The 21653-nt window shown below is 43.5% G+C and overlaps 2 protein-coding genes across 2 annotated transcripts in view; both read left to right on the top strand.

Moving 5' to 3' along the window:
• The first annotated feature begins 811 nt into the window (after positions 1-811).
• On the top strand, positions 812-6760 carry LOC118385009 (M-phase inducer phosphatase 1-B-like). Its single transcript, XM_035771781.2, has 15 exons — positions 812-1250; positions 1522-1638; positions 1882-1967; positions 2317-2359; positions 2680-2707; positions 2804-2869; positions 3542-3730; positions 3991-4074; positions 4164-4370; positions 4941-5036; positions 5116-5178; positions 5273-5371; positions 5484-5617; positions 5755-5866; positions 5957-6760. Exons 1-15 carry the CDS (start codon positions 1174-1176, stop codon positions 6095-6097), a joined length of 1542 nt encoding a protein of 513 aa, XP_035627674.1. The 5' UTR covers positions 812-1173; the 3' UTR covers positions 6098-6760.
• A 2897-nt stretch (positions 6761-9657) lies between these two features.
• The window catches only part of LOC118385008 (GDNF family receptor alpha-4-like), a 30231-nt gene continuing 18235 nt past the window's right edge, over positions 9658-21653 (top strand). The window contains exons 1-3 of the mRNA XM_035771780.2: positions 9658-10229; positions 21055-21318; positions 21421-21513. Of these exons, the coding sequence (XP_035627673.1) occupies positions 10178-10229; positions 21055-21318; positions 21421-21513 (409 nt within the window). The 5' untranslated portion in view covers positions 9658-10177. The remainder of the gene's footprint in view (positions 10230-21054; positions 21319-21420; positions 21514-21653) is intronic.

Genomic DNA, 21653 nt, shown 5'->3' with positions numbered 1-21653 from the left:
GACATGTCTGGTGAGTATGCAGGCCATGGAAGAACTGGGACATGTTCAGCTTCCAGGAATTGTGTACAGATCCTTGTGACATGGGGCAAGGCATTATCATGCTGAAACATGAGCTGATGGCGGCAGATGAATGTCACAACAATGGGCCTCAGGATCTTGTCACGATATCTCTGTGCATTCATATTGCCATCAATAAAATGCAACCAGGATTCATCCATGAAGAGCACACTTCTCCAGCATGCCAGAAGCCATCGAAGGTGAGCATTTGCCCACTGAAGTCGGTTACAACGCTGAACTGCAGTCAGGTCAAGACTCTGGTGAAGAAGATGATAACGCAGATGATCTTCCCTGAGACGGTTTCTGACAGTTTGTGTAGAAATTCTTCAGTTGTGCAAAACCACAGTTTCATCAGCTGCCCGGGTGGCTGGTCTCAGACGATTAGGTGAAGAAGTCGGATGTGGAGGTACTGGGCTGGCGTGGTTACACGTGGTCTGCGGTTGTGAGGCCGGTTAGACGTACTGCCGAAATCTCTAAAATTACATTGGAGGCTGCTTATGGAAGTTAATGAACATTCAAATCTCTGGTAACAGCTCCAGTGTACATTCCTGCTGTCTGCATACCAATTGCATGCTCCCTCAAAACTTGAGATATCTGGGGCATTGTGTTGTGGGACAAAACTGCACATTTTAAAGTGGCTTTTTATTGTTCCCAGCACAAGGTGCACCTGAGTAATGATTAACGCTGGTTAATCAGCTTCTTGATATGCCACACCTGTCAGGCGGATGGATTATCTTGGAAAAGGAGAAATGCTCACTAACAGGGATGTTAACAAATTTGCTTGCAGAATTTCAGAAAAATAAGCTTTTTGTTGTTGTTCATATGGAACATTTCTGGGATATTTTATTTCAGCTCATGAAACATGGGACCAACACTACATGTTGCATTTATATTTTAGAATGAGAGTCTATTGCTTCTTTTGTGACAGTCTCTAACAAGACTGCACCTTTTCGAGATTGGACAGCACTGCCTGAAATGACCTATGCATATTTTTACCATTAGCTTATAACATTACATTGTAAAACTTTTTGCTTGACACATTTTTGATTTGATGATGATGAGTGATTTTCACTGACAAATCGATGAGTCGGCAACACGGAAGTGACGTTTGATGCCATGCCATTGGTTGTTTCTTTGGTGACACATTTAAAATCCATTTGTCTACTCTCTTCAGCTACGGATATTGTTGAATCGTAAGTTATTTAGCTAAATATATTATATATCATTTTTGGTTATATAACATAACTAACGTTTTATGTAATAATTGTGTCATGATGAGTAAGCTATAGTAGCGCGCTAATAATCTCTAGCTAGCTCGACAACATAAATCTACAGTAGCTAGCTAGCTAACGGTAGCTAACTACATCACTCAGTATCTATCTACGTTTAACTGATGTAGGTCTGCTCCTGCTCTAATGAAAATATTTAGCTCACAACATAATGTGTTTCCCCCCTCTCACGAAGCCTACCGATGGATGGTTACAGTTTATCTATGCCTGGCCCTCACTCACCGGACTACCATGCCTCCCCAATGTCAGAACTCGCCAACTGCTTTACGGGACTCCGCGCCTTTCACACAGGGTAAAAGCTATTATCCTCGAACTACATTAGTTGGCTAACTGATTTCAAGTGTGGGTGGCTATCTGACACTTGAGGGAAAAGCTACCGGACACTCATACTCTCCCATGATCATGTGCCATGTTTACATGGATTGTGAATAAGATTAGGCAAGGATTGAGAGTCCAAAATGCCTTGCAGAAGTAAACCACACCCATGGCCTTTATACTACTATATTTACCCATGTGTATCTTATGCATTACTCAGTGACACTCCTCGGAGATGTCTGGACCTGTCCAACCTCAGCAGTGGGAGTGTAGACGATGCTGCTGCACAGGGATCACCACACAAAGGTGAGCAATGCTTTTTACATACTGTAGGTATATTCATTCATAATAACAAAACAACCCAGGGGGAAACCTTGGGAGGAACCAGGCTCCTCTTGACTGAGTAGAAGTTCAGTGTGACTATTTTATCTATGCTGGTGTGCAATGCATATTCTCCCCACCAATTTAGCGAGGTACTGTCGCAGAGGCTTTTCAGTTTCAGCTTCTTTTTGCACCATTTTTAATTTCAGTTGACACTGCTTTTAAACTTTTGTTTGTCTTTGATTGTCATTGCATTTTTGAGCTCATCGCAACATATTGTTTTCACTCCGTCCTCACCATTTTTATTTGCACATAATTTCCTGCTGGTTTGCAGACAAGCCTACTTCTCCAGTGGCCTTGGACTCCCCTGCACCAAGGTACCAGACTTATTCCTCTCACCTTCAAGAACACTAACTTGAAGCCTGTTTTTAAAATAAAAATGCCATTTAGCAGACACTTTTATCCAAAGTGACTTAGTCATGCATGCACACATTCTACGTATGGGTGGCCCCGGGAGTTGAACCCACAAACCTGGCATTGCAAGCCCCGTGCTCCAAACATTCTGGAAACACAAATATAATTGTTATCATTTGTGGAGGGATGAGTAACTGCTCCCCGTGGGCCCTGTGGATGACAGTGGTACTGTGTTGCTACCTGCATCATCCAAAGTAATGTTCTCCTTTGTTCCCTGGAACAGTCGCATGAAGACGTTGCGGTCCTTCCTGGTAAAGAACAGACTAGATTTACTCTCCATATCAATGGGTTTTGTATGATTATCTCAGTGTGAGTTTAATTAACACACTCTTTCTTCTGTCTCTTAGCCCAGATTGCTGTGTAGCAGTCCAAAGCTTCACCCCAGTGAACGTCCATTCAGTAACAAGGAGAATGTGAGCGGATGTATTTTCACATTCAGGGTTATTTATGATTAACTTATATTCACATGCAAATGCTGTCCAGTTTATTCTACTACAATACCCTATTTCAATTGTGCCATCAGTCATTGCACCTCTCAAGGGCATATACTGTACAAGATTTTTGAAATCAATAAAGGGGGCGGCAGGTAGCCAAGTGGTTAGAGCATTGGGCCAGTAACCAAAAGGTTGCTGGATCAAAAACCTGAGCTGATAAGGTAAAAATCTGTCATTCTGCCCCTGAACAAGGCAGTTAACCCATTCTTCCCCGGTAGGCTGTCATTGTAAATAAGAATTTGTTCTTAACGGACTTGCATAGTTAAATAAAAAGTGTCTAGTGACAGCTCAGTGCCCTTTGTGGCTTTTTCGATTATGGCCACTAGATGACAGTATGTGATTGCTCAATTTTCTTCACTTCTTGCTCTTGTATAGCCATGTGACTTCCAGACCTAGAGTAACAGCACTATGCGGGAACATTCATTGGTAACATTGTGGGAGGCAACCTGTCTTTCTAGAGACTACCTCTTGTTGCATGTAACAGAGAATTGCATGTGGATGTGTTTTTTGAGGACTTACTCAACGCATACTCTCTCTCTCTCACCTGAATTACAATTACTGCATTGCTGTGTTTAAAAAAAAAATGTTTAGGTGGCCCCAGGGCAGAGAGCGCAAGGCAAGCCAGAGTGTTTGCTGCCTGCTCCAGACTCCCAGCTCCAAGGTGACGGTGAGCCCTGTGCCCTGGGGAGCCCCATCTTCCCTGCACCTCCCTCCCGAACCCAGCACTCCCCAGGGGATGCAGATGGATTCATGGAAATCCTGGAGCAGGAAACTGATGAGGTGATTTGGGTCTCAGAGACGGACGTCTTTACCTCTTGTCCCATTCTGTTAATCCATGTCACTGAACGGTTCATGCAGCGAGGTCTGCACCAGTGTGACTCCTGCTCCTGTATTCAATGCATGGTTCAATCTCGGTTGCGACATCTTTAATGCTTCCTACTACTACTTATGTTTTTTTTCTGTCTTACAACATGACTCCTTTCTTTATTTTGAATATCTCCACTGCCCTGCCCTTTCCTCATGTCCATTCTCTCCCCCAGGGTTCTATTGCTGTTGCCATGTCATGTAGCATGGCACAGTTGCTGTCTGATCCCCTCATGAACCAGGAAGTGGATCTCTCCTCTGTAAGTCTCCTCTTCTCACATCCACAAACCTGCAGTTGGTTTGAACTTTACTTGGGTGCGAGGAGTAACAGGACATGTACCTTCACTAGGTTTCAGTGTGTCGCCAGGGGGGACGCCGTCTCTTCCGATCCCCTTCCATGCCAGAGCGGTTGGCACGTCCACTGAAACGCACCTCCACCTCCCCCTCCCCAGCCAACCCCCGGCCAATCAAACGACACTGCACCTTCTCCGCCGTCTCAGAGGAGGTGGGCCAGGGAGAGGGAGACCAAGGGGCTGGAATCAACAATGATAGGAAGGTAAGGGTGGGTCAGGAGTGCTACGCTGTATATTGGTAGGGGAGGAGGGTTGTGAAAGCAGTGGTAGGGAGGGAGGGAAGAGGGTTGGTAAGGTAGGGGTGGGGGAAGGAGGGTTTAAGGTAGAAGGGGTGGGGGAAGGAGGGTTGTGAAGGTAGAAGGGGTGGGGGTTGGGAAGGGAGGGTTGTGAAGGTAGAAGGGGTGGGGGAAGGAGGGTTTTGAAGGTAGAAGGGGTGGGGGTTGTGAAGGTAGAGGGGGTTGGGAAGTGGGGGTTGTGAAGGTAGAGGGGGTTGGGAAGTGGGGGTTGTGAAGGTAGGGGTGGTTGGGAAGGGAGGGTTGTGAAGGTAGAAGGGGTGGGGGAAGGAGGGTTGTGAAGATAGAAGGGGTGGTGGTTGTGGGTAAGGGAAGGTTGTGAAGGTAGAAGGGGTGGGGGAGGGAAGGTTGTGAAGGTAGAAGGGGTGGGGGAAGGAGGGTTGTGAAGGGGTGGGGGAAGGAGGGTTGTGAAGGTAGAAGGGGTGGGGGAAGGAGGGTTGTGAAGGTAGTTTCTTTTCTGACTCGTATTCCGCTCACTAGCACCACCTGCATAAGAGGACCCACTCTTTGTGTGATGTGGAGCAGCAGCTGGGTGGGGATGGGATCAATGCAGAACTCATTGGAGACTTCAGCAAGGTAGTATATTGAGACTACAACTAGTTAGTTATACACACTAAAAACAGTTTCACAAAACAAAATTACTGTTGCATTTTAGGTGCATGCCCTACCCACTGTGACAGGGAGACATCAAGGCTTGAAGTACATCACGGTTGACACAGTAAGCCCAATGATATGTAGTGTGCCAAACAGTGCATGTTACAGGAAGAGCAATTATATTAACAACAAAAAATGCAATTCTCTCATTGTCCCAGATGAGTGCTCTTCTGGAAGGGAAGTTCAGCTGTTTGGTTGAGTATTTTGTTGTGGTTGACTGCCGCTACCCATATGAGTATCAGGGAGGACACATTAAGGTGAGAGATGAACAGAATAAGTCCCTGGACAGTTCTGACTTTTTATCTCAATGTGGGAGATGGTACTGAGTGTGTTCTTCTGAGGTAGTGTTATCCCTGACTTCACCTGCAGGGGGCGCTGAGCCTTCCCAACACAGACAAGGCAGTGGATCAATTGCTATCCCAGAGGCTAAAAGCCCACTCTCCTGATAAGAGGCTTGTGCTAGTGCTGCACTGTGAATTCTCCTCTGAAAGAGCACCCAGAACGTGAGCCATGCAGACCTTTCAGTCGTGTGTGTGTGTGTGTGTGTGTGTGTGAGAGAGTGTGAGTGAAATTAGACTTTTCTGCATGTATACCATTTGAGATTAAGTCCTTCCTCATGAGTGTCCGTCTCACTCTGTAGGTGTCACCTCCTGCGCAGTGTGGACCGCAGTATGAACGAGTACCCAGCCCTGCTCTACCCTGAGCTCTATGTCCTCAAGGGTGGCTACAGAGACTTTTACCACTCTCACCAGGTATGGACCTGACAATACAGAAATGGACTGTGGTCTGTTGGGCTAGGCTGTAGTCAGTTTATTTCTCACTCCCCTGGTCTCGTCTGTCAGGAGCACTGTGAGCCCCAGGCCTACTGCCCAATGCACCACGAGGACCACAGAGAGGAGCTTCTGCGGTGCCGCACACACAGCAGAGCCTTGGCAGAGGAGCGCCGCAGACGCCACCACATTCAAACTCTCGTCAAACTCTGAGGCAGTCATGTTGTTGGGGGGGCAGGCAGGAGAAGAACAGCCACTCCGAGGGACAGCTGAGTCAAAACGGTGACCTAGAGATTGTCAATTTAATTATCTTTGTCAAAAGAACATATGTGATAAATTGGCTTTTTGTTGTTGTTTTTGTTAACTTTCCAAATATAACCTTTTTTCATATGCTGCCATGGAAACTGTGCATATGATCACTGCTGCCTAGTTTTGTCTATTTTCTTTGGATGGCCATGAATAATAACAACACTGTCCATGCATATTCATTACTGCCTGCCAGTTGAACAGGATATGTAATCCACTAATCTCACTGTAGTATATTTTAATTACAGTAGAGTCCACCGGTTAAGGGCTTTCATTTTTCAGCTTTTGATATGGTTTTCATTTCATTTCCACCTTGTAGCGCAGAAAGGGTGGCATTATTTCCAGTGTCAATCATGGATATATATTTGTATTATTATTGGATCATGAATAATGATTTTATTTGAACTGTTCTGAATAATACCTTTTTTTTTTACCAGGGTGAATGACCTTGGAGGTTAGGTTTAATATTTGTTAAATAACTATGTTTTTAATGTTTTGATTGTCAGGTAGTTGAAAATGTAATTGCTACATTAACAATGATTTATAATTAAAAAACACAACAAAATGTAACTATTTTAATGGGTATCATATGAAATGGTCCCTGGACTGTAGAAACCATAACATAATAGAGAAATCTTGAGTGGTATTTTTGAAGAAGCTTTGTTGTGTGAATATGCTTAGTCCTGTTCCCTCCCTGCCAGTGCTGCAGGTGTGTCTAGTTTGCAGCTGTGATTCCTCCCCCAACACAGCTGGGTTAACTCTATGCCCCTCTCTGTTAAAAGCTCCTCCCCCTCTTCTTTGCACAGCAGCTGTAATGCGGAACTGTGGGATTTCACAGGCCCCAGAAAGTGGGATCTGGCTATGCTGAAAGCGGATAGGGTGGGAATGGCCATGATTCAGACTTCAGTCCTGTCCCAGGAGGAATGAAGTGGTGCTGGCTGTTGGAGTGGTGGGCCTTTTGGCAGTCAGAACTTTTTGTGGGTTTTTAATACCACCTATGGGGCTGCCTACATACTCCGATCCCTGATTGCTGCCAAAAGTCACTGGCAGCAACAACTCCGAGTCCCAGGCTAGGCAGTCATAGGACGGCCTTGTTGAGTGGGGAGATGAGGATATTGGTGGAAAGGATTGTCAATTATGAAATCGCATGTTATCAACCTTTGTCCAATTGGGGGTCTCAAGATGCAGCTTTCAAAAGCCACCTGCTCAACAAAATCATCCTGAAGGCTACCATGACTGTCTGTCTAATAGTGCTTTTTGGCATAGTGTAATGTATGGAATATACAAGCTGAGTTCCACTGAGCCAATGGATTTTGAGAGTTGCTTAATCCCTGGTCCACATGCCCTGCAGTCCAGAATGGAGCAGTAGGGAAAGGGAAATGATCCATTCCATTTTATTAAAGTGGCATTATTACTGTGGCGGTGATAGAGAGATTAGTTGTCCATCAGCACAATATGCAGGAAGCCCAGTTGAAAAGCCCACCTGCTAACAGTGAGAGGAAATCCAACCTAATAGCTGACTACATTTTGCTAGTTTTTTCTTTTTTTCTGCAGGGTCTAATTACATTTCAATAGAGAAGGCCATCATGTTTGTAATAATTGTAGACATCCCGTATGTAAGATTTTACTATGGCCTCTGCCAAGAGGTTCAAGCCCTGCTCTTGCTGTTAAACCTCAATCACTAGTTGATTGGTGGCAGTGGTGTGATAATCCTGTATGGTAGTTCCACCTCAAAAAGCACAAGAAAAAGTATTTACACACCCTTCATCTCAGATTGTTCTGAAATCGTTTCTGTTAGAAACCAATAAGATTATCATTCCTGCAACATTTTTTTTGTTGAAATATAACTTTCTCTGTGAAATTAAGATAATTCCTTGTGCCCAGATTGGCCATTTTTAATTTATAGGATTCATATAATATTCAATTATTATAGTACCTAACATCTGATTTGGACCATACTTTTTTCTAACAATGAGCTAGACATTCCAGAAGAATCCAAAGAAATTGTCAAAAACCACCTATGGAAACTCCCATACCCCATGTCAATCACACCTCAAAAATGAATATATCGTCTCGGTTCTCTGTTTGGCAAGTAGTATAGAGCTGTGGCTCTGAGTGTTGTTTCTTCATACTATGTAATGCATTCTTGGTGAATTTGGTGATGTGTCGTCCCCCCGTCCCCAGTCATTGAAGCTATTGGATTCAATACTCTGAGCCGCAGCAATGGACAATGATTACAGGTAACTTATGAGATATTTTGAAGTCATGTGGCGCGAGTTGGAACCAGTGTTTTTCTGGATCAAACGAGCCAAATAAATTGACATTTTGGATATATATAACGATGGAATTAATCAAACAAAAGGACCATTTGTGATGTTTATAGGACATATTGGAGTGCCAACAAGAAGCTTGTCAAAGGTAAGGCATGAATTATATCTTAATTTCTGGGTTTCGTGTCGTGCCTGGTGCGTTGAATTATGATTGTCTTTGTTTTATGGGGTGCTATCCTCAGATAAGAGCATGGTTTGCTTTCGCCGTAAAGCCTTTTTGAAATCTGACAGCAGCTGGATTAACAAGAAGTGTATCTTTAAGATAATGACTCAAATAAAAGTGAAAGTCACCCAGTAAAATACTACTTGAGTAAAAGTATTTGGTTTTAAATGTACTTCAGAACAAAATTAAATGTAATCGCTAAAATATACTTAAGTATCAAAAGTAAAAGTATAAATAATTTCAAATTCCTTATTAAGCAAACCAGACGGCATGATTTTCTTGATTTTTAAAATATTTTTTTATGAATAGCCAGGGGCACACTTCAACACTCAGAACTCATTTACAAACAAAGCATTTGTGTTTAGTGAATCTGCCAGATCAGAGGCAATAGGGATGACCAGGGATGTTCTCTTGATAAGTGCATGAATTAGACAATTTTCCTATCCTGCTAAGCATTCAAAATGTTACTAGTACTTTTGGGTGTCAAGGAAAATGTAAGGAGTAAACAGTACATTATTTTCTTTAGGAATGTAGTAAAGTAAAAGTTGTAAAAAAATATAAATAATAAAGTACAGTTATCCCAAAAAATGACTGAAGTAGTACTTTAAAGTATTTTTTTACTTAAGTACTTTTCACCATTGGGCAAAATAGTTGGGGTTAGGGGAAGGGTTAGCTAACATGCTAAGTAGTTGCAATGTAGAAAGTAGTTGATAAAATGCTAAAGTTGTCTGGTGAGATTCAAACTCCCAACCTTTGGGTTGCTAGATGTTCCTGTTATACGCCCACCTTGACCAACCACCCTACTTTAGTTTTTGCCTTAAGTGACAATCTGTCTCATGCAACCATACCAAATGTAACATATCATACACATTTGAGTGTCCCGGATTTACATTTACTATATTACGTCTAGTCTATGAGACCAGGCTGCACATCGGGGTATGGCTATTCACACTTTTTCTGTCTGTGTATTACATATACTTGGGGGCCAATCACAACACTGCTTGATGTTTGAGATGCGCCATGCAGTCTGACTAATCTATTTTCAACTCTTGCAACCGCAACTACGGACCGACGACGCAAGGCGACACAAGTGCAATTGATAATTATTCAAAACGAATTCAAGTGGACTGGCCTCTGTGTCGCTTGACAGCTTCTAGAAACTTTGGAGGGACATTTTTCTAAATTGGTGGTAACACAAGACCACGGAACGCTTGCACGGGTTTTTGAGTATTCTTGACCACTGCAGGCTAATCAAAATATACATGTAATTTATTGTACTGCCACCCTCTCTTAAAAAAAACACGTGACAACTGCAATCACTGCATTCCTGCGAGTCCAGGTTTAGGAATTGTCACACATTTGCAAGTATCGGCTACCTTGTTTCAGTCGATCCTGGGACAAACGCGGTGTGGCTGGATGTTGCAGGCGGTGGGTCAGTGAGCGCGAGGACCAAGTACCTCTACGAATTCCCCAACTCCCGACCTATCTTACCTGATGCCGTGCATGATGATTGTCCTTGGAATACTTTTGAATGTCCTCAGTCATGGTAAGCGAAATTCGACACACTCAGCCACAAATAGTTTTTTTTCTCCATCTTGTACTTGTGTATTCTGAATTGATAAAAAAATACACAGCGCATTTTGCACTTCAATGTGCACCTCGTTGAGAAAATCCAGTCTCTCCTAAACTGTTACGCTGTAAAAGTCTTTAATTAACACAATTTCTGGTTGTCTGTCACTTTCGAATATAGGGGTTCTACCGATGGACAGTCGGTCAGGGCACTTATTTTTTCTAAGGGATCTCCAGAGATCATAATTGCGGTGCTTCTATTTCCAAATATAGCAGGTCAATGGTTCAGAAAGCACTCATTGGATGAGACCAAACGTTAAATAGGCTACAATGGTTTTACTTGACTTTTTAACAATGCAGGCCTGGCTAGAGTATCGACCATCCTTTATAGTAAGACGATATGAATCATTTACAGTAGTCTTAGCTAAACCAATATCAATTTAATTTAAGCCCATATATATATATATATATATATATATATCAATAAGCTTTATCATTTGTACTCTTTTTAGGAGCAATATGGATAAGTGTTACATGTTTGTTTTTTTAAAGGAAATTGTAAGTCACTTAAGAATTGCATAAAGGGTTGTCCTTAGTTTCACGTTCATGATGCCTATACAAAATTGCATTCACTATTGTGCTCATTTTAATTTAGCATATTCCATGTCTAGGAAACTCATGTATGTGTCCCCTCTTTCTATTGGTGACATGAGCTATGTATTTAATTGCTGGTCCTATAAAACGTCATCTTTCATACCAAGACTGTACCTGAAACGGAAGCACTTAAATCAAGGCATGCGAGAGAGCGAGATGGGCTGATCTATGGTTATAGATATAGTTATGACCATAGCTCGATGACATCATTTTGAAGGTTTATCCTGCCCTTATCCTTAAACAACCACACAGGAACAAGTGTTCTGCCTCATCCTTGAACTGTTTTACCCTGCTTTTCTGTCTTGTTTTCATGGCGTTGTTTTACTGATCTAGATAGATACCAGATAGATATCAACATTATACACCTACCTTAGTTAATTGTGATTTATTGGAAAAACCACTGGCTTGCTCTTCCAAGACAAATTCTCACAAAGGTGTGAGCCAGAAGGCTGATATAATTAAGCAATAAGGCCCGAGGGGATGTGGTATATGGCAAATATGTTATGTATGAAGCAACGCGGAGTGCTAGGACACTGCCCTTAGCCGTGGTATATTGGCCATATATCACAAACCCAGAGGTGCCTTATTGCTATATTATAACCTTGTTACCAACATGTTTTGTCATACCCATGGTATATGGTCTGATATACCACGACTTTCAGCCAATCAGCATTCAGGGCTCGAACCACCCAGTTTATAAAACAATTTAACTGCATTCTGCCATGAGGCCATGAGGCCTGCTCTTATTGTATTGTGACTTAAAGAGAAAGGGGATACCTAGTCAGTTGCACAACCTAATGCATTCAACCGAAATGTGTCTTCCGCATTTAACTCAACCCCTCTGAATCAGAGAGGGGGAGCAGGGGTGCAGTTGTTGGGGTTAACTGCCTTGCCTTCCACCTTGTGGATTTGAACCAGCAACCTTTTGGTTACTGGCCCAATGCGCTTAACCACTACTACCTGCCACCCCAAAACAAACTTACTTGGTAGCACTGCTATCAGGCGCTTGCCAGACTGATCGTTTAGATTGTGGCTATAAATACAGCCCGGTGAAGAATGCATTATAATGACCCAATAAATCATCATAAATCACATCCCTTCAACATTCACATATTTCAGAGTATTCAAATTGCTGTGTTTGTTCAGGACGTTTCTCTTGGAATGATTACAATTAGTCTTGAACAATAAACCATGTTGTCATTGTCATGATTCTTTGATGTGGAAATCAGTCACTACCCTACTCTGAGATCAATATAATAAAGTTAGAAGTATGCTAGAATCAAACTTAGAATCCCTCCAAACGGGAAGGCACGTCACCGTGCTTCAACTAAACTCAGCCCCCACATACATCCCGGGCTGTGCATTCCCATTGGCCATGGCCACCATCCCACTTCTGACGCCAATATAGCAAACAGTGGGAGTGGGGTGCAAACCCGGGTCACTGGTGTAAAATGCAAACACCATACGCAAGTTCGCTCCAATACGGTTAACCGAGTTGTAATGTGGGGCCTCTGGAGTGGAGCAGTGGTCTAAGGCTCTGCATCACAGTGAAGCTGTGCCACGAGAGATCCTGGTTTGAGTCCATGGGGCGGCGCACAATTGGACCAGCATCGTCCGGGTTAGGGGAGGGTTTGGCCGGCAGGGATGTCCTTGTCCCATCGCGCACTAGCAACTCCTGTGGCGGGCCGGGCGCAGTGCACGCTGACATGGTCGCCAGGTGCACGGTGTTTCCTCTGACACATTGGTGCGGCTGGCTTCCGAGTTAAGTGGGCATTGTGTCAAGAAGCAGTGCGGCTTGGTTGGGTTGTGTTTCGGATGACGCACGGCTCTCAACCTTCGCCTCTCCTGAGTCCGTACGGGAGTTGCTGTGATGAGACAAGATTGTAACTACCAATTGGATACCATGAAAAAGGGTAAAAAGAACAAGAATTAAAATAAAGAATAACCTCACAACACTACCACCTTTGTTTACAAAGTCCTGCTCCACAAACTTCAGACTTCCCTAACATCACTGTTAAGATTTGAAATGACAAGTTACCAAACGCGTTCACAGGGTTGGTTAACTTTGGACACACCTTCCTCTCCAGACACCAAGACACCAAAGGAATCTTCCTTGTACCTTATGTTTGGAATGATCGACAATACACTTAGGGGATATTTTTACTGAAATATGTGTCAGTTTTTTATGATTATGTTTGCTTTTCTTGTGTTGTGTATAATAATGTTGATTTTATTGTGTATATGAATGTGTAGTTTTAATGAGTATATTGTATTTTGATGTGCATTGTGGTGCTGTATATCGCTTATCTGGAAAAGAGACCTTGGTCTCAGCATCAACTCCCTGTCAAAATGAAAGGTTAAATAAAAGTACAGTCAGTACAGTCAGAACAACAACACAACATCACTACCACCTCAGTACACTGTCAGAATAACACCACAACAACACTACCACCTCAGTACACAGTCAGAATAACACCACAACAACACTACCACCTCAGTACAGTCAGAATAACACCACAACAACACTACCACCTCAGTACAGTCAGAATAACACCACAACAACACTACCACCTCAGTACAGTCAGAACAACAACACAACATCACTACCACCTCAGTACACTGTCAGAATAACACCACAACAACACTACCACCTCAGTACAGTCAGTATAACACCACAACAACAATACCACCTCAGTACACAGTCAGAATAACACCACAACAACACTACCACCTCAGTACACCGTCAGAATAACACCACAACAACACTACCACCTCAGTACACCGTCAGAATAACACCACAACAACACTACCACCTCAGTACACAGTCAGAATAACACCACAGCAACACTACCACCTCAGTACACAGAATAACACCACAGCAACACTACCACCTCAGTACAGTCAGAATAACACCACAACAACAATACCACCTCAGTACACAGTCAGAATAACACCACAGCAACACTACCACCTCAGTACACAGAATAACACCACAGCAACACTACCACCTCAGTACACAGAATAACACCACAGCAACACTACCACCTCAGTACACTGTCAGAATAACACCACAGCAACACTACCACCTCAGTACACTGTCAGAATAACACCACAGCAACACTACCACCTCAGTACAGTCAGAATAACACCACAACAACACTACCACCTCAGTACACTGTCAGAATAACACCACAACAACACTACCACCTCAGTACACTGTCAGAATAACACCACAACAACACTACCACCTCAGTACACAGAATAATACCACAGCAACACTACCACCTCAGTACACCATCAGAATAACACCACAGCAACACTACCACCTCAGTACAGTCAGAATAACACCACAACAACAATACCACCCCAGTACACAGTCAGAATAACACCACAGCAACACTACCACCTCAGTACACAGAATAACACCACAGCAACACTACCACCTCAGTACACTGTCAGAATAACACCACAGCAACACTACCACCTCAGTACAGTCAGAATAACACCACAACAACACTACCACCTCAGTACACAGTCAGAATAACACCACAGCAACACTACCACCTCAGTACACTGTCAGAATAACACCACAGCAACACTACCACCTCAGTACACTGTCAGAATAACACCACAGCAACACTACCACCTCAGTACAGTCAGAATAACACCACAACAACACTACCACCTCAGTACACTGTCAGAATAACACCACAACAACACTACCACCTCAGTACACTGTCAGAATAACACCATAACAACACTACCACCTCAGTACACCGTCAGAATAACACCACAACAACACTACCACCTCAGTACACAGAATAATACCACAGCAACACTACCACCTCAGTACACCATCAGAATAACACCACAGCAACACTACCACCTCAGTACACTGTCAGAATAACACCACAACAACACTACCACCGCAGTACAGTCAGTATAACACCACAACAACAATACCACCTCAGTACACAGTCAGAATAACACCACAACAACACTACCACCTCAGTACACAGTCAGAATAACACCACAACAACACTACCACCTCAGTACACCGTCAGAATAACACCACAGCAACACTACCACCTCAGTACACAGTCAGAATAACACCACAACAACACTACCACCTCAGTACACTGTCAGAATAACACCACAACAACACTACCACCTCAGTACACAGTCAGAATAACAACACAACAACACTACCACCTCAGTACAGTCAGAACAACAACACAACATCACTACCACCTCAGTACACTGTCAGAATAACACCACAACAACACTACCACCTCAGTACAGTCAGTATAACACCACAACAACAATACCACCTCAGTACACAGTCAGAATAACACCACAACAACACTACCACCTCAGTACACCGTCAGAATAACACCACAACAACACTACCACCTCAGTACACCGTCAGAATAACACCACAACAACACTACCACCTCAGTACACAGTCAGAATAACACCACAGCAACACTACCACCTCAGTACACAGAATAACACCACAGCAACACTACCACCTCAGTACACAGAATAACACCACAGCAACACTACCACCTCAGTACACCGTCAGAATAACACCACAACAACACTACCACCTCAGTACACAGTCAGAATAACACCACAACAACACTACCACCTCAGTACAGCGTTAGAATAACACCACAGCAACACTACCACCTCAGTACAGCGTTAGAATAACACCACAGCAACACTACCACCTCAGTACAGCATTAGAATAACACCACAGCAACACTACCACCTCAGTACAGCGTTAGAATAACACCACAGCAACACTACCACCTCAGTACAGCGTTAGAATAACACCACAGCAACACTACCACCTCAGTACAGTCAGAATAACACCACAACAACACTACCACCTCAGTACAGTCAGAATAACACCACAACAACACTACCACCTCAGTACACCGTCAGAATAACACCACAACAACACTACCACCTCAGTACACCGTCAGAATAACACCACAACAACACTACCACCTCAGTACACAGTCAGAATAACACCACAGCAACACTACCACCTCAGTACACCGTCAGAATAACACCACAGCAACACTACCACCTCAGTACACAGAATAACACCACAACAACACTACCACCTCAGTACACCGTCAGAATAACACCACAGCAACACTACCACCTCAGTACACAGAATAACACCACAACAACATACTGTAAGTGTGTCTTGTCTATCTCTTAAAGTCAAACCTGTTACAGAAGAGTAGACTAACATAAGCAGCAGCAGCAGTGTGTGTTCATCGTATCCGATGAGGACTTCCTTTGTATCTATTTGTTGTTGTTGTTAAACAGTAATCTGACTGCATTCATACAGGCAGGCCAATTCTGATCTTTTTTTTCCCACCAATTGGTCTTTTGACCAATCACATCAGATCTTTAAAGATTAGATATTTTCCTGAGCTGATCTGATGGATCAAAAGACCAATTTGTTTAAAAAAACATCTGAATTGGGCTGCCGGTCTAAACGCAGCCGTAGTGACTAAAAATCCCATCCGTAAACCCCTTTGTCTATCGCAGACAGGACATCTTGGTTTGGTGGGGCGCGCACACACACACACTGTGATACGATTACTTCACTGCACGCTACCAGGAGCCATGTACAATATGCACTAATCTCTGGAGATTGATACACAAAATGATGTCACCTTTAAAGAGTGCCATCAAAGACTTCTTGGACACCACTGAGTCACAAACTGGGTGGCAGCTGGCAGTAATGTTGACATGATGTGTAAACCAATAAACTCAGATGTTTGAAAATGAGTTAACCAGTAGAGAGAAAAAGACATACAGTCAGTCAGGCATTCAGTCGATAGAGGGAACGTTTGCATGTGTATTTTGTTGATAACCTTGATTTAGAACTCCAGGAGCAGATGGCACAGAGCTCTATCCATGGTTGGGAGGGTAGCCCAGAGTGGCTGTGTGTGTGTGTGTACCTTGTGTGTGTGTCTTGCATTTGTATGTGTTTGTGCGTCAGGTGTTTTCTGAGAGATGTTTTGCCATCTTTGCGTGTATGTATTTGTGCACATCACACACTGCTCACAGATTAGGCCTAGGTGAGTATTTGTGTGCTCTTGTGAGTGTGTGCCAGTATTTGGCTATGTATGACCCCCCCAACAAGATGCACCTTACATTCCCTGCCCTATCAAGGGCTGCTGTAATGTCTTGGCCAGTCTTATTAAAACAACAAGTCTTGTATGTATAACACTTACAAGAGCACAAAACCAACTTCCACAAATCCCAGTAGATGTATTTTCATGTTTCTTTTCATCTGACTAATCAATGCATATTTCCTCCCCCTTTTTTAAAGACCGGTAGGAACACAAAGTAAAGGAGTAATTATCTTTTTACCCTTCCTCTTATCTCTGTCCCTCTTATCTTTATCCTTCCCGTCTTTCTTTGTCGGTATGAATAAGCAAATAGGCCATCTTGGCTTTGCCTGTAAAATAAAATGAATGATCGGTGATTTCAGGATGCTGTTTTCTTTTTCATTCAATCATTTTTCAACGTCCTTATGGTTCAGGTCAAAAAGACAAAACAAATTATCTACCTTTGTGTATATGTCTACAGGTTTAATGACTTTACTTTGCTTTTATTTTTGAAAGAAAATAACTCAACTCACCCTAGGTATTTGAAGGCTTGCTATAGGAGGAAGGCCTGCTTGTTCTGCTCATTATTGTATATCTATGTCTTTCCCCACGACAAAGAGTTGTTATTGAAAACTCATACTGGGCCGACCTTGTAGCCCTGTGATATGTCAACCCTGGGAGTGGGAACCTCTGAAGTGGACCCTCCCAACATGTTTGTCATCATCACCACTTTACAGAGTTCACTAAAGTTGGGCGAATTTCTTTCATTTTGTTTCTCTTTCACCGTATGTTTGTAGCAGTTATTATTATTAACAAGGCTGATGTGCACTGAGCATATTAGATCCTGAAACTCCTCCAGTGTCTCCATGTTTCCAAAATGGTTACCAAAATGCCTCCTAAGGAATTGTTGTAGACAAGAGAAGCTAGATGGTGGAATCCACGGGTTGCAGAACTACTCCCCTTTTCAATTGTTATTTAATTTATTTCACCTTTATTTAACCAGGTAGGCTAGTTGAGAACAAGTTCTCATTTGCAACTGCGACCTGGCCAAGATAAAGCATAGCAGTTCGACACATACAACAATAAACAACACAGAGTTACACATGGGAATGAACAAAACATACAGTCAATAATACAGTAGAAAAAAAAGAAAAACAAAGTATATATACAGGGAGTGCAAATTAGGTCAAATAAGGGAGTAAAGCATGCCTATTTAAGATGGTGAGGAAGGCACTTTTAAAGAATAACCAGGCATCCTCTACTGTCGGGATGAGGTCAATGTCATTCCAGGATACCCCGGCCAGGTCGATTAGAAAGGCCTGCTCGCAGAAGTTTTTTAGGGAGCGTTTGACAGTGATGAGGGGTGGTCGTTTGCTCGCAGACCCATTACGGATGCAGGCAATGAGGCAGTGATCGCTGAGAGGTGTATTTGGAGGGTGAGTTAGTTAGGATGATATCTATGAGGGTGCCCGTGTTTACGGATTTGTGGTAATATCTGGTAGGTTCATTGATAAATTGTGTGAGATTGAGGGCATCAAGCTTAGATTGCAGGGTGGCTGGGGTGTTAAGCATGTCCCAGTTTAGGTCACCTAGCAGCACAAGCTCAGAAGATAGATGGGGGGCAATCAAATCACGTATGGTGTCGAGGGCACAGCTGGGAGCAGAGGGTGGTCTATAGCAAGCGGCAACGGTGAGAGACTTGTTCTGGAAAGGTTAATTTTTAGAAGTAGAAGCTCAAATTGTTTGGGTACAGACCTGGATAGTAAGACAGAACTCTGCAGGTTATCTTTGCAGTAAATTGCAACACCGCCCCCTTTGGTAGTTCTATCTTGTCGGAAAATGTTATAGTTAGGAATGGAAATGTCAAGGTTTTTGGTGTTCTTCCTAAGCCAGGATTCAGACACTGCTAGGACATCCGGATTGGTGGAGTGTGCTAGGGCAGTGAATAGAACAAACTTAGGGAGGAGGCTTATAATGTTAACATGCATGAAACCAAGGCTTTTACGGTTGCAGAAGTCAACAAATGAGAGAACCTGGGGGATGGGAGTGGAGGTAGACACTGCAGCTCCTGGATTAACCTCTACATCACCAGAGGAACAGAGGAGGAGTAGGATCCCTCTGTGACTAGTCAGTGTAGTTTTTTTTGTGTGTTTAACTTACTGTGTATGGGTAAGAATGGATGAATAAATAAATGTGTGTGAACTTCAAATGATGTGGAACAGTGTATGTGTTGATATGTGGTTTGTGGCTGCTCTTATGACATTAACCTCAAGCGGGTCACTGAGCTAGAAAGCCATCAGCTTTGCCTCACAAATTCTATAACTCGCCCCACTGAGAAATCAATAGAGCGCATTAAGCCTTACATATCACAGGTATTCATCTCTTCTCCTCACTCTTAAGATGTTCAGTCCTTTCCTCTTACGCCTTACCTTTCCCCCATCACACCCCTCCCTCCCTCCACCCATTTTGTCGTCAGTGAAACTGCCCAATGTAGCGTGGCGACTGTTCATCATTGTGTCAATAAAGAACGCTCAAGTCATTATCATAATTATCACTTCTCTGGCTGACAAGATTTACCCGAGCTGGTCTGTACCTGATATGGGTTGTAATGATGTGTTTGTGTATTAAGATAGGCCCTCTGATGGTGTCTATCTTGGGCCTGGTCAGCCTTAGGGAGCGTACATGCTGGAGTGGAGAGTAATGAACAAACCACTGTCCATAATGGAGATTACTGGCAGGCTGTTTAATTGCACAACCTAAGCCGGGGGCCATGCCTGCTTTTCTGTGATTCTACCTTATTATGAGGTGTGTGTGTGTGTGTGTGTGTGTGTGTGTGTGCCACATCTCCTAATACTCCTCATCCACCACATTTTTCACGGGGACATGAACATGGCAGTAGCTAAAAGACAACAATAACAATGTCTTCTCCAAATTGACGAGTTAAACTCTTTGGGAATTAATGTTCTTCACGTTTCAATTTATTCAATAACTTCTCTCTGTAACCGGAAGACTTTGAAAAGGGCAGCGCTCTCATCTGTATGAACATGCTGGCTGCCCCACAGGACTCCATATTCCCCAACCTATCAAATGAGCTTAGAATGCATGTGATTTATTCCATTGACTGTGCTTCATTAGGATGTATATGGCATTTTAGATGTTCATAAAAATGCACATTTTGCAGTTAGTTTAATATTAATGTATTTAAGTGCTTGGTGTCGTTAATATGATCCGTTACACTTACATTGTGGATCTCATTACCATATAATGTTACATGGCTCGTGGTCCTGTATCTTGGTGGGAGATCCAGAGTTTAAGCGCTAGCCTTGCCAGTCTCATCTGCAAGGGTCCCCTGCCTGCAATGACGGACCGTATCCCTCTGGTTTTGATGTGTCTCCTGCCCGATTGAGATGTGGACCTCATGGGGCGTCTGTGATTGTAACCACACGCCACTGGAATCTGATTTCAGCTGTACTGTGCGCTCCCAGCCAGCATGGGCTTAATTGAAGCGTGTGACCATTTAATCAGGATGCCCCTTAGTGTGTGTGTGTGTGTGTGGGCCTATAGCTATATACATGGTTTGTTTGTTTGCAGGTATGTGTGGGTGTGAGCAAGAGAGAGAAAGAGTCTGAATAACATGTTGAATGAGGATATGGCTGCAAATCCGGATCCCATTTCTAGTCGGACCTTTAAAACCATCTGGGAAAAAGCTGCATTTGCCAAGTAAGTAAGTAACATTTTTCAATACTACCATGAATGAGCTGAATTGAAGTTCCCCTTAACTGAACAGTTGTGAATTAAACAACGTTGCTATCCACTCTTTTACTTAACCTCTTCAGTCTGTGACTCTGCCTGACCTTTATCCTGACAACTGATGGGGCTGTCAGTTCTTCACAGAACATAATCAATACTCTAAAGTGTTTTGTACACTGTCACTCGACTCCATCTATAACTGGTCAGGACCACCGGTGACCAACTATAATCATGTTCCCCATCCTCCACCTCTTCCAGGCAGCGTGCTGTCAGGCTCCATAGACTGTCAGGAGGCTGAGCGAGGCTGTGTACAGGATCAGGACTGTACGGCAGTGTACAGGGTGCTGGAGTACTGTGCTGCTGAGGAGGCCGTGTCGCCCCTGGGCCCAGACGCCCGGGGGGAGTGTCTGGAGGCCCAGAGCGCCCTGCAGCAGTACCGCCCCCTCCAGGCCTGCAAGTGCCAGCGTGGCTCCCGCCGGGAGGAGCTGTGCCTCAGGGTCTACTGGACCGTCAGATTCGCTGGTGAGTTTCACTGTGTGTGTTTTTTGTATTTTCATGTGTTTCATTGTATCTCTGTGTATGTGAGATGTTTTTCTCTTGAATGTCTTTGTGTTGTTGCTGCAGTGTATAATGAGTACGAGGTGTCTCCGTATGAAGATCTGGAGGTGGAGTTTGTGAGGCACATAGAGATGTCACGCATGGCCTCCATCATGGCAGGTACTGCTTCACACCCGTCACGACACAGCTCGCTCTTATTGGAACATCTGCCTCCTCTCTGAAGAATGACTAGGACAGTCTGGGATGTCCAGAATCATGTATTTCATGATTTTGTCTTCCTTTCTCTCTTATTCATTGCC

The sequence above is a fragment of the Oncorhynchus keta genome, chromosome 6, assembly GCF_023373465.1.
Source record: "Oncorhynchus keta strain PuntledgeMale-10-30-2019 chromosome 6, Oket_V2, whole genome shotgun sequence".
Taxonomy (NCBI): Eukaryota; Metazoa; Chordata; class Actinopteri; order Salmoniformes; family Salmonidae; genus Oncorhynchus; species Oncorhynchus keta.
The sequence above is the reverse complement of the archived record's forward strand: the minus strand, read 5'-3'. Positions and strand labels throughout refer to the sequence as shown.

Coding starts and splice junctions, on each gene's coding strand:
- LOC118385009 (XM_035771781.2), top strand. CDS start 1,174: ATGCCATTGGTTGTTTCTTTGGTGACACATTTAAAATCCATTTGTCTA. Junction 3,731..3,990: donor TGGAGCAGGAAACTGATGAG/GTGATTTGGGTC, acceptor TCTCTCCCCCAG/GGTTCTATTGCTGTTGCCAT. Junction 5,037..5,115: donor TCATTGGAGACTTCAGCAAG/GTAGTATATTGA, acceptor GTTGCATTTTAG/GTGCATGCCCTACCCACTGT.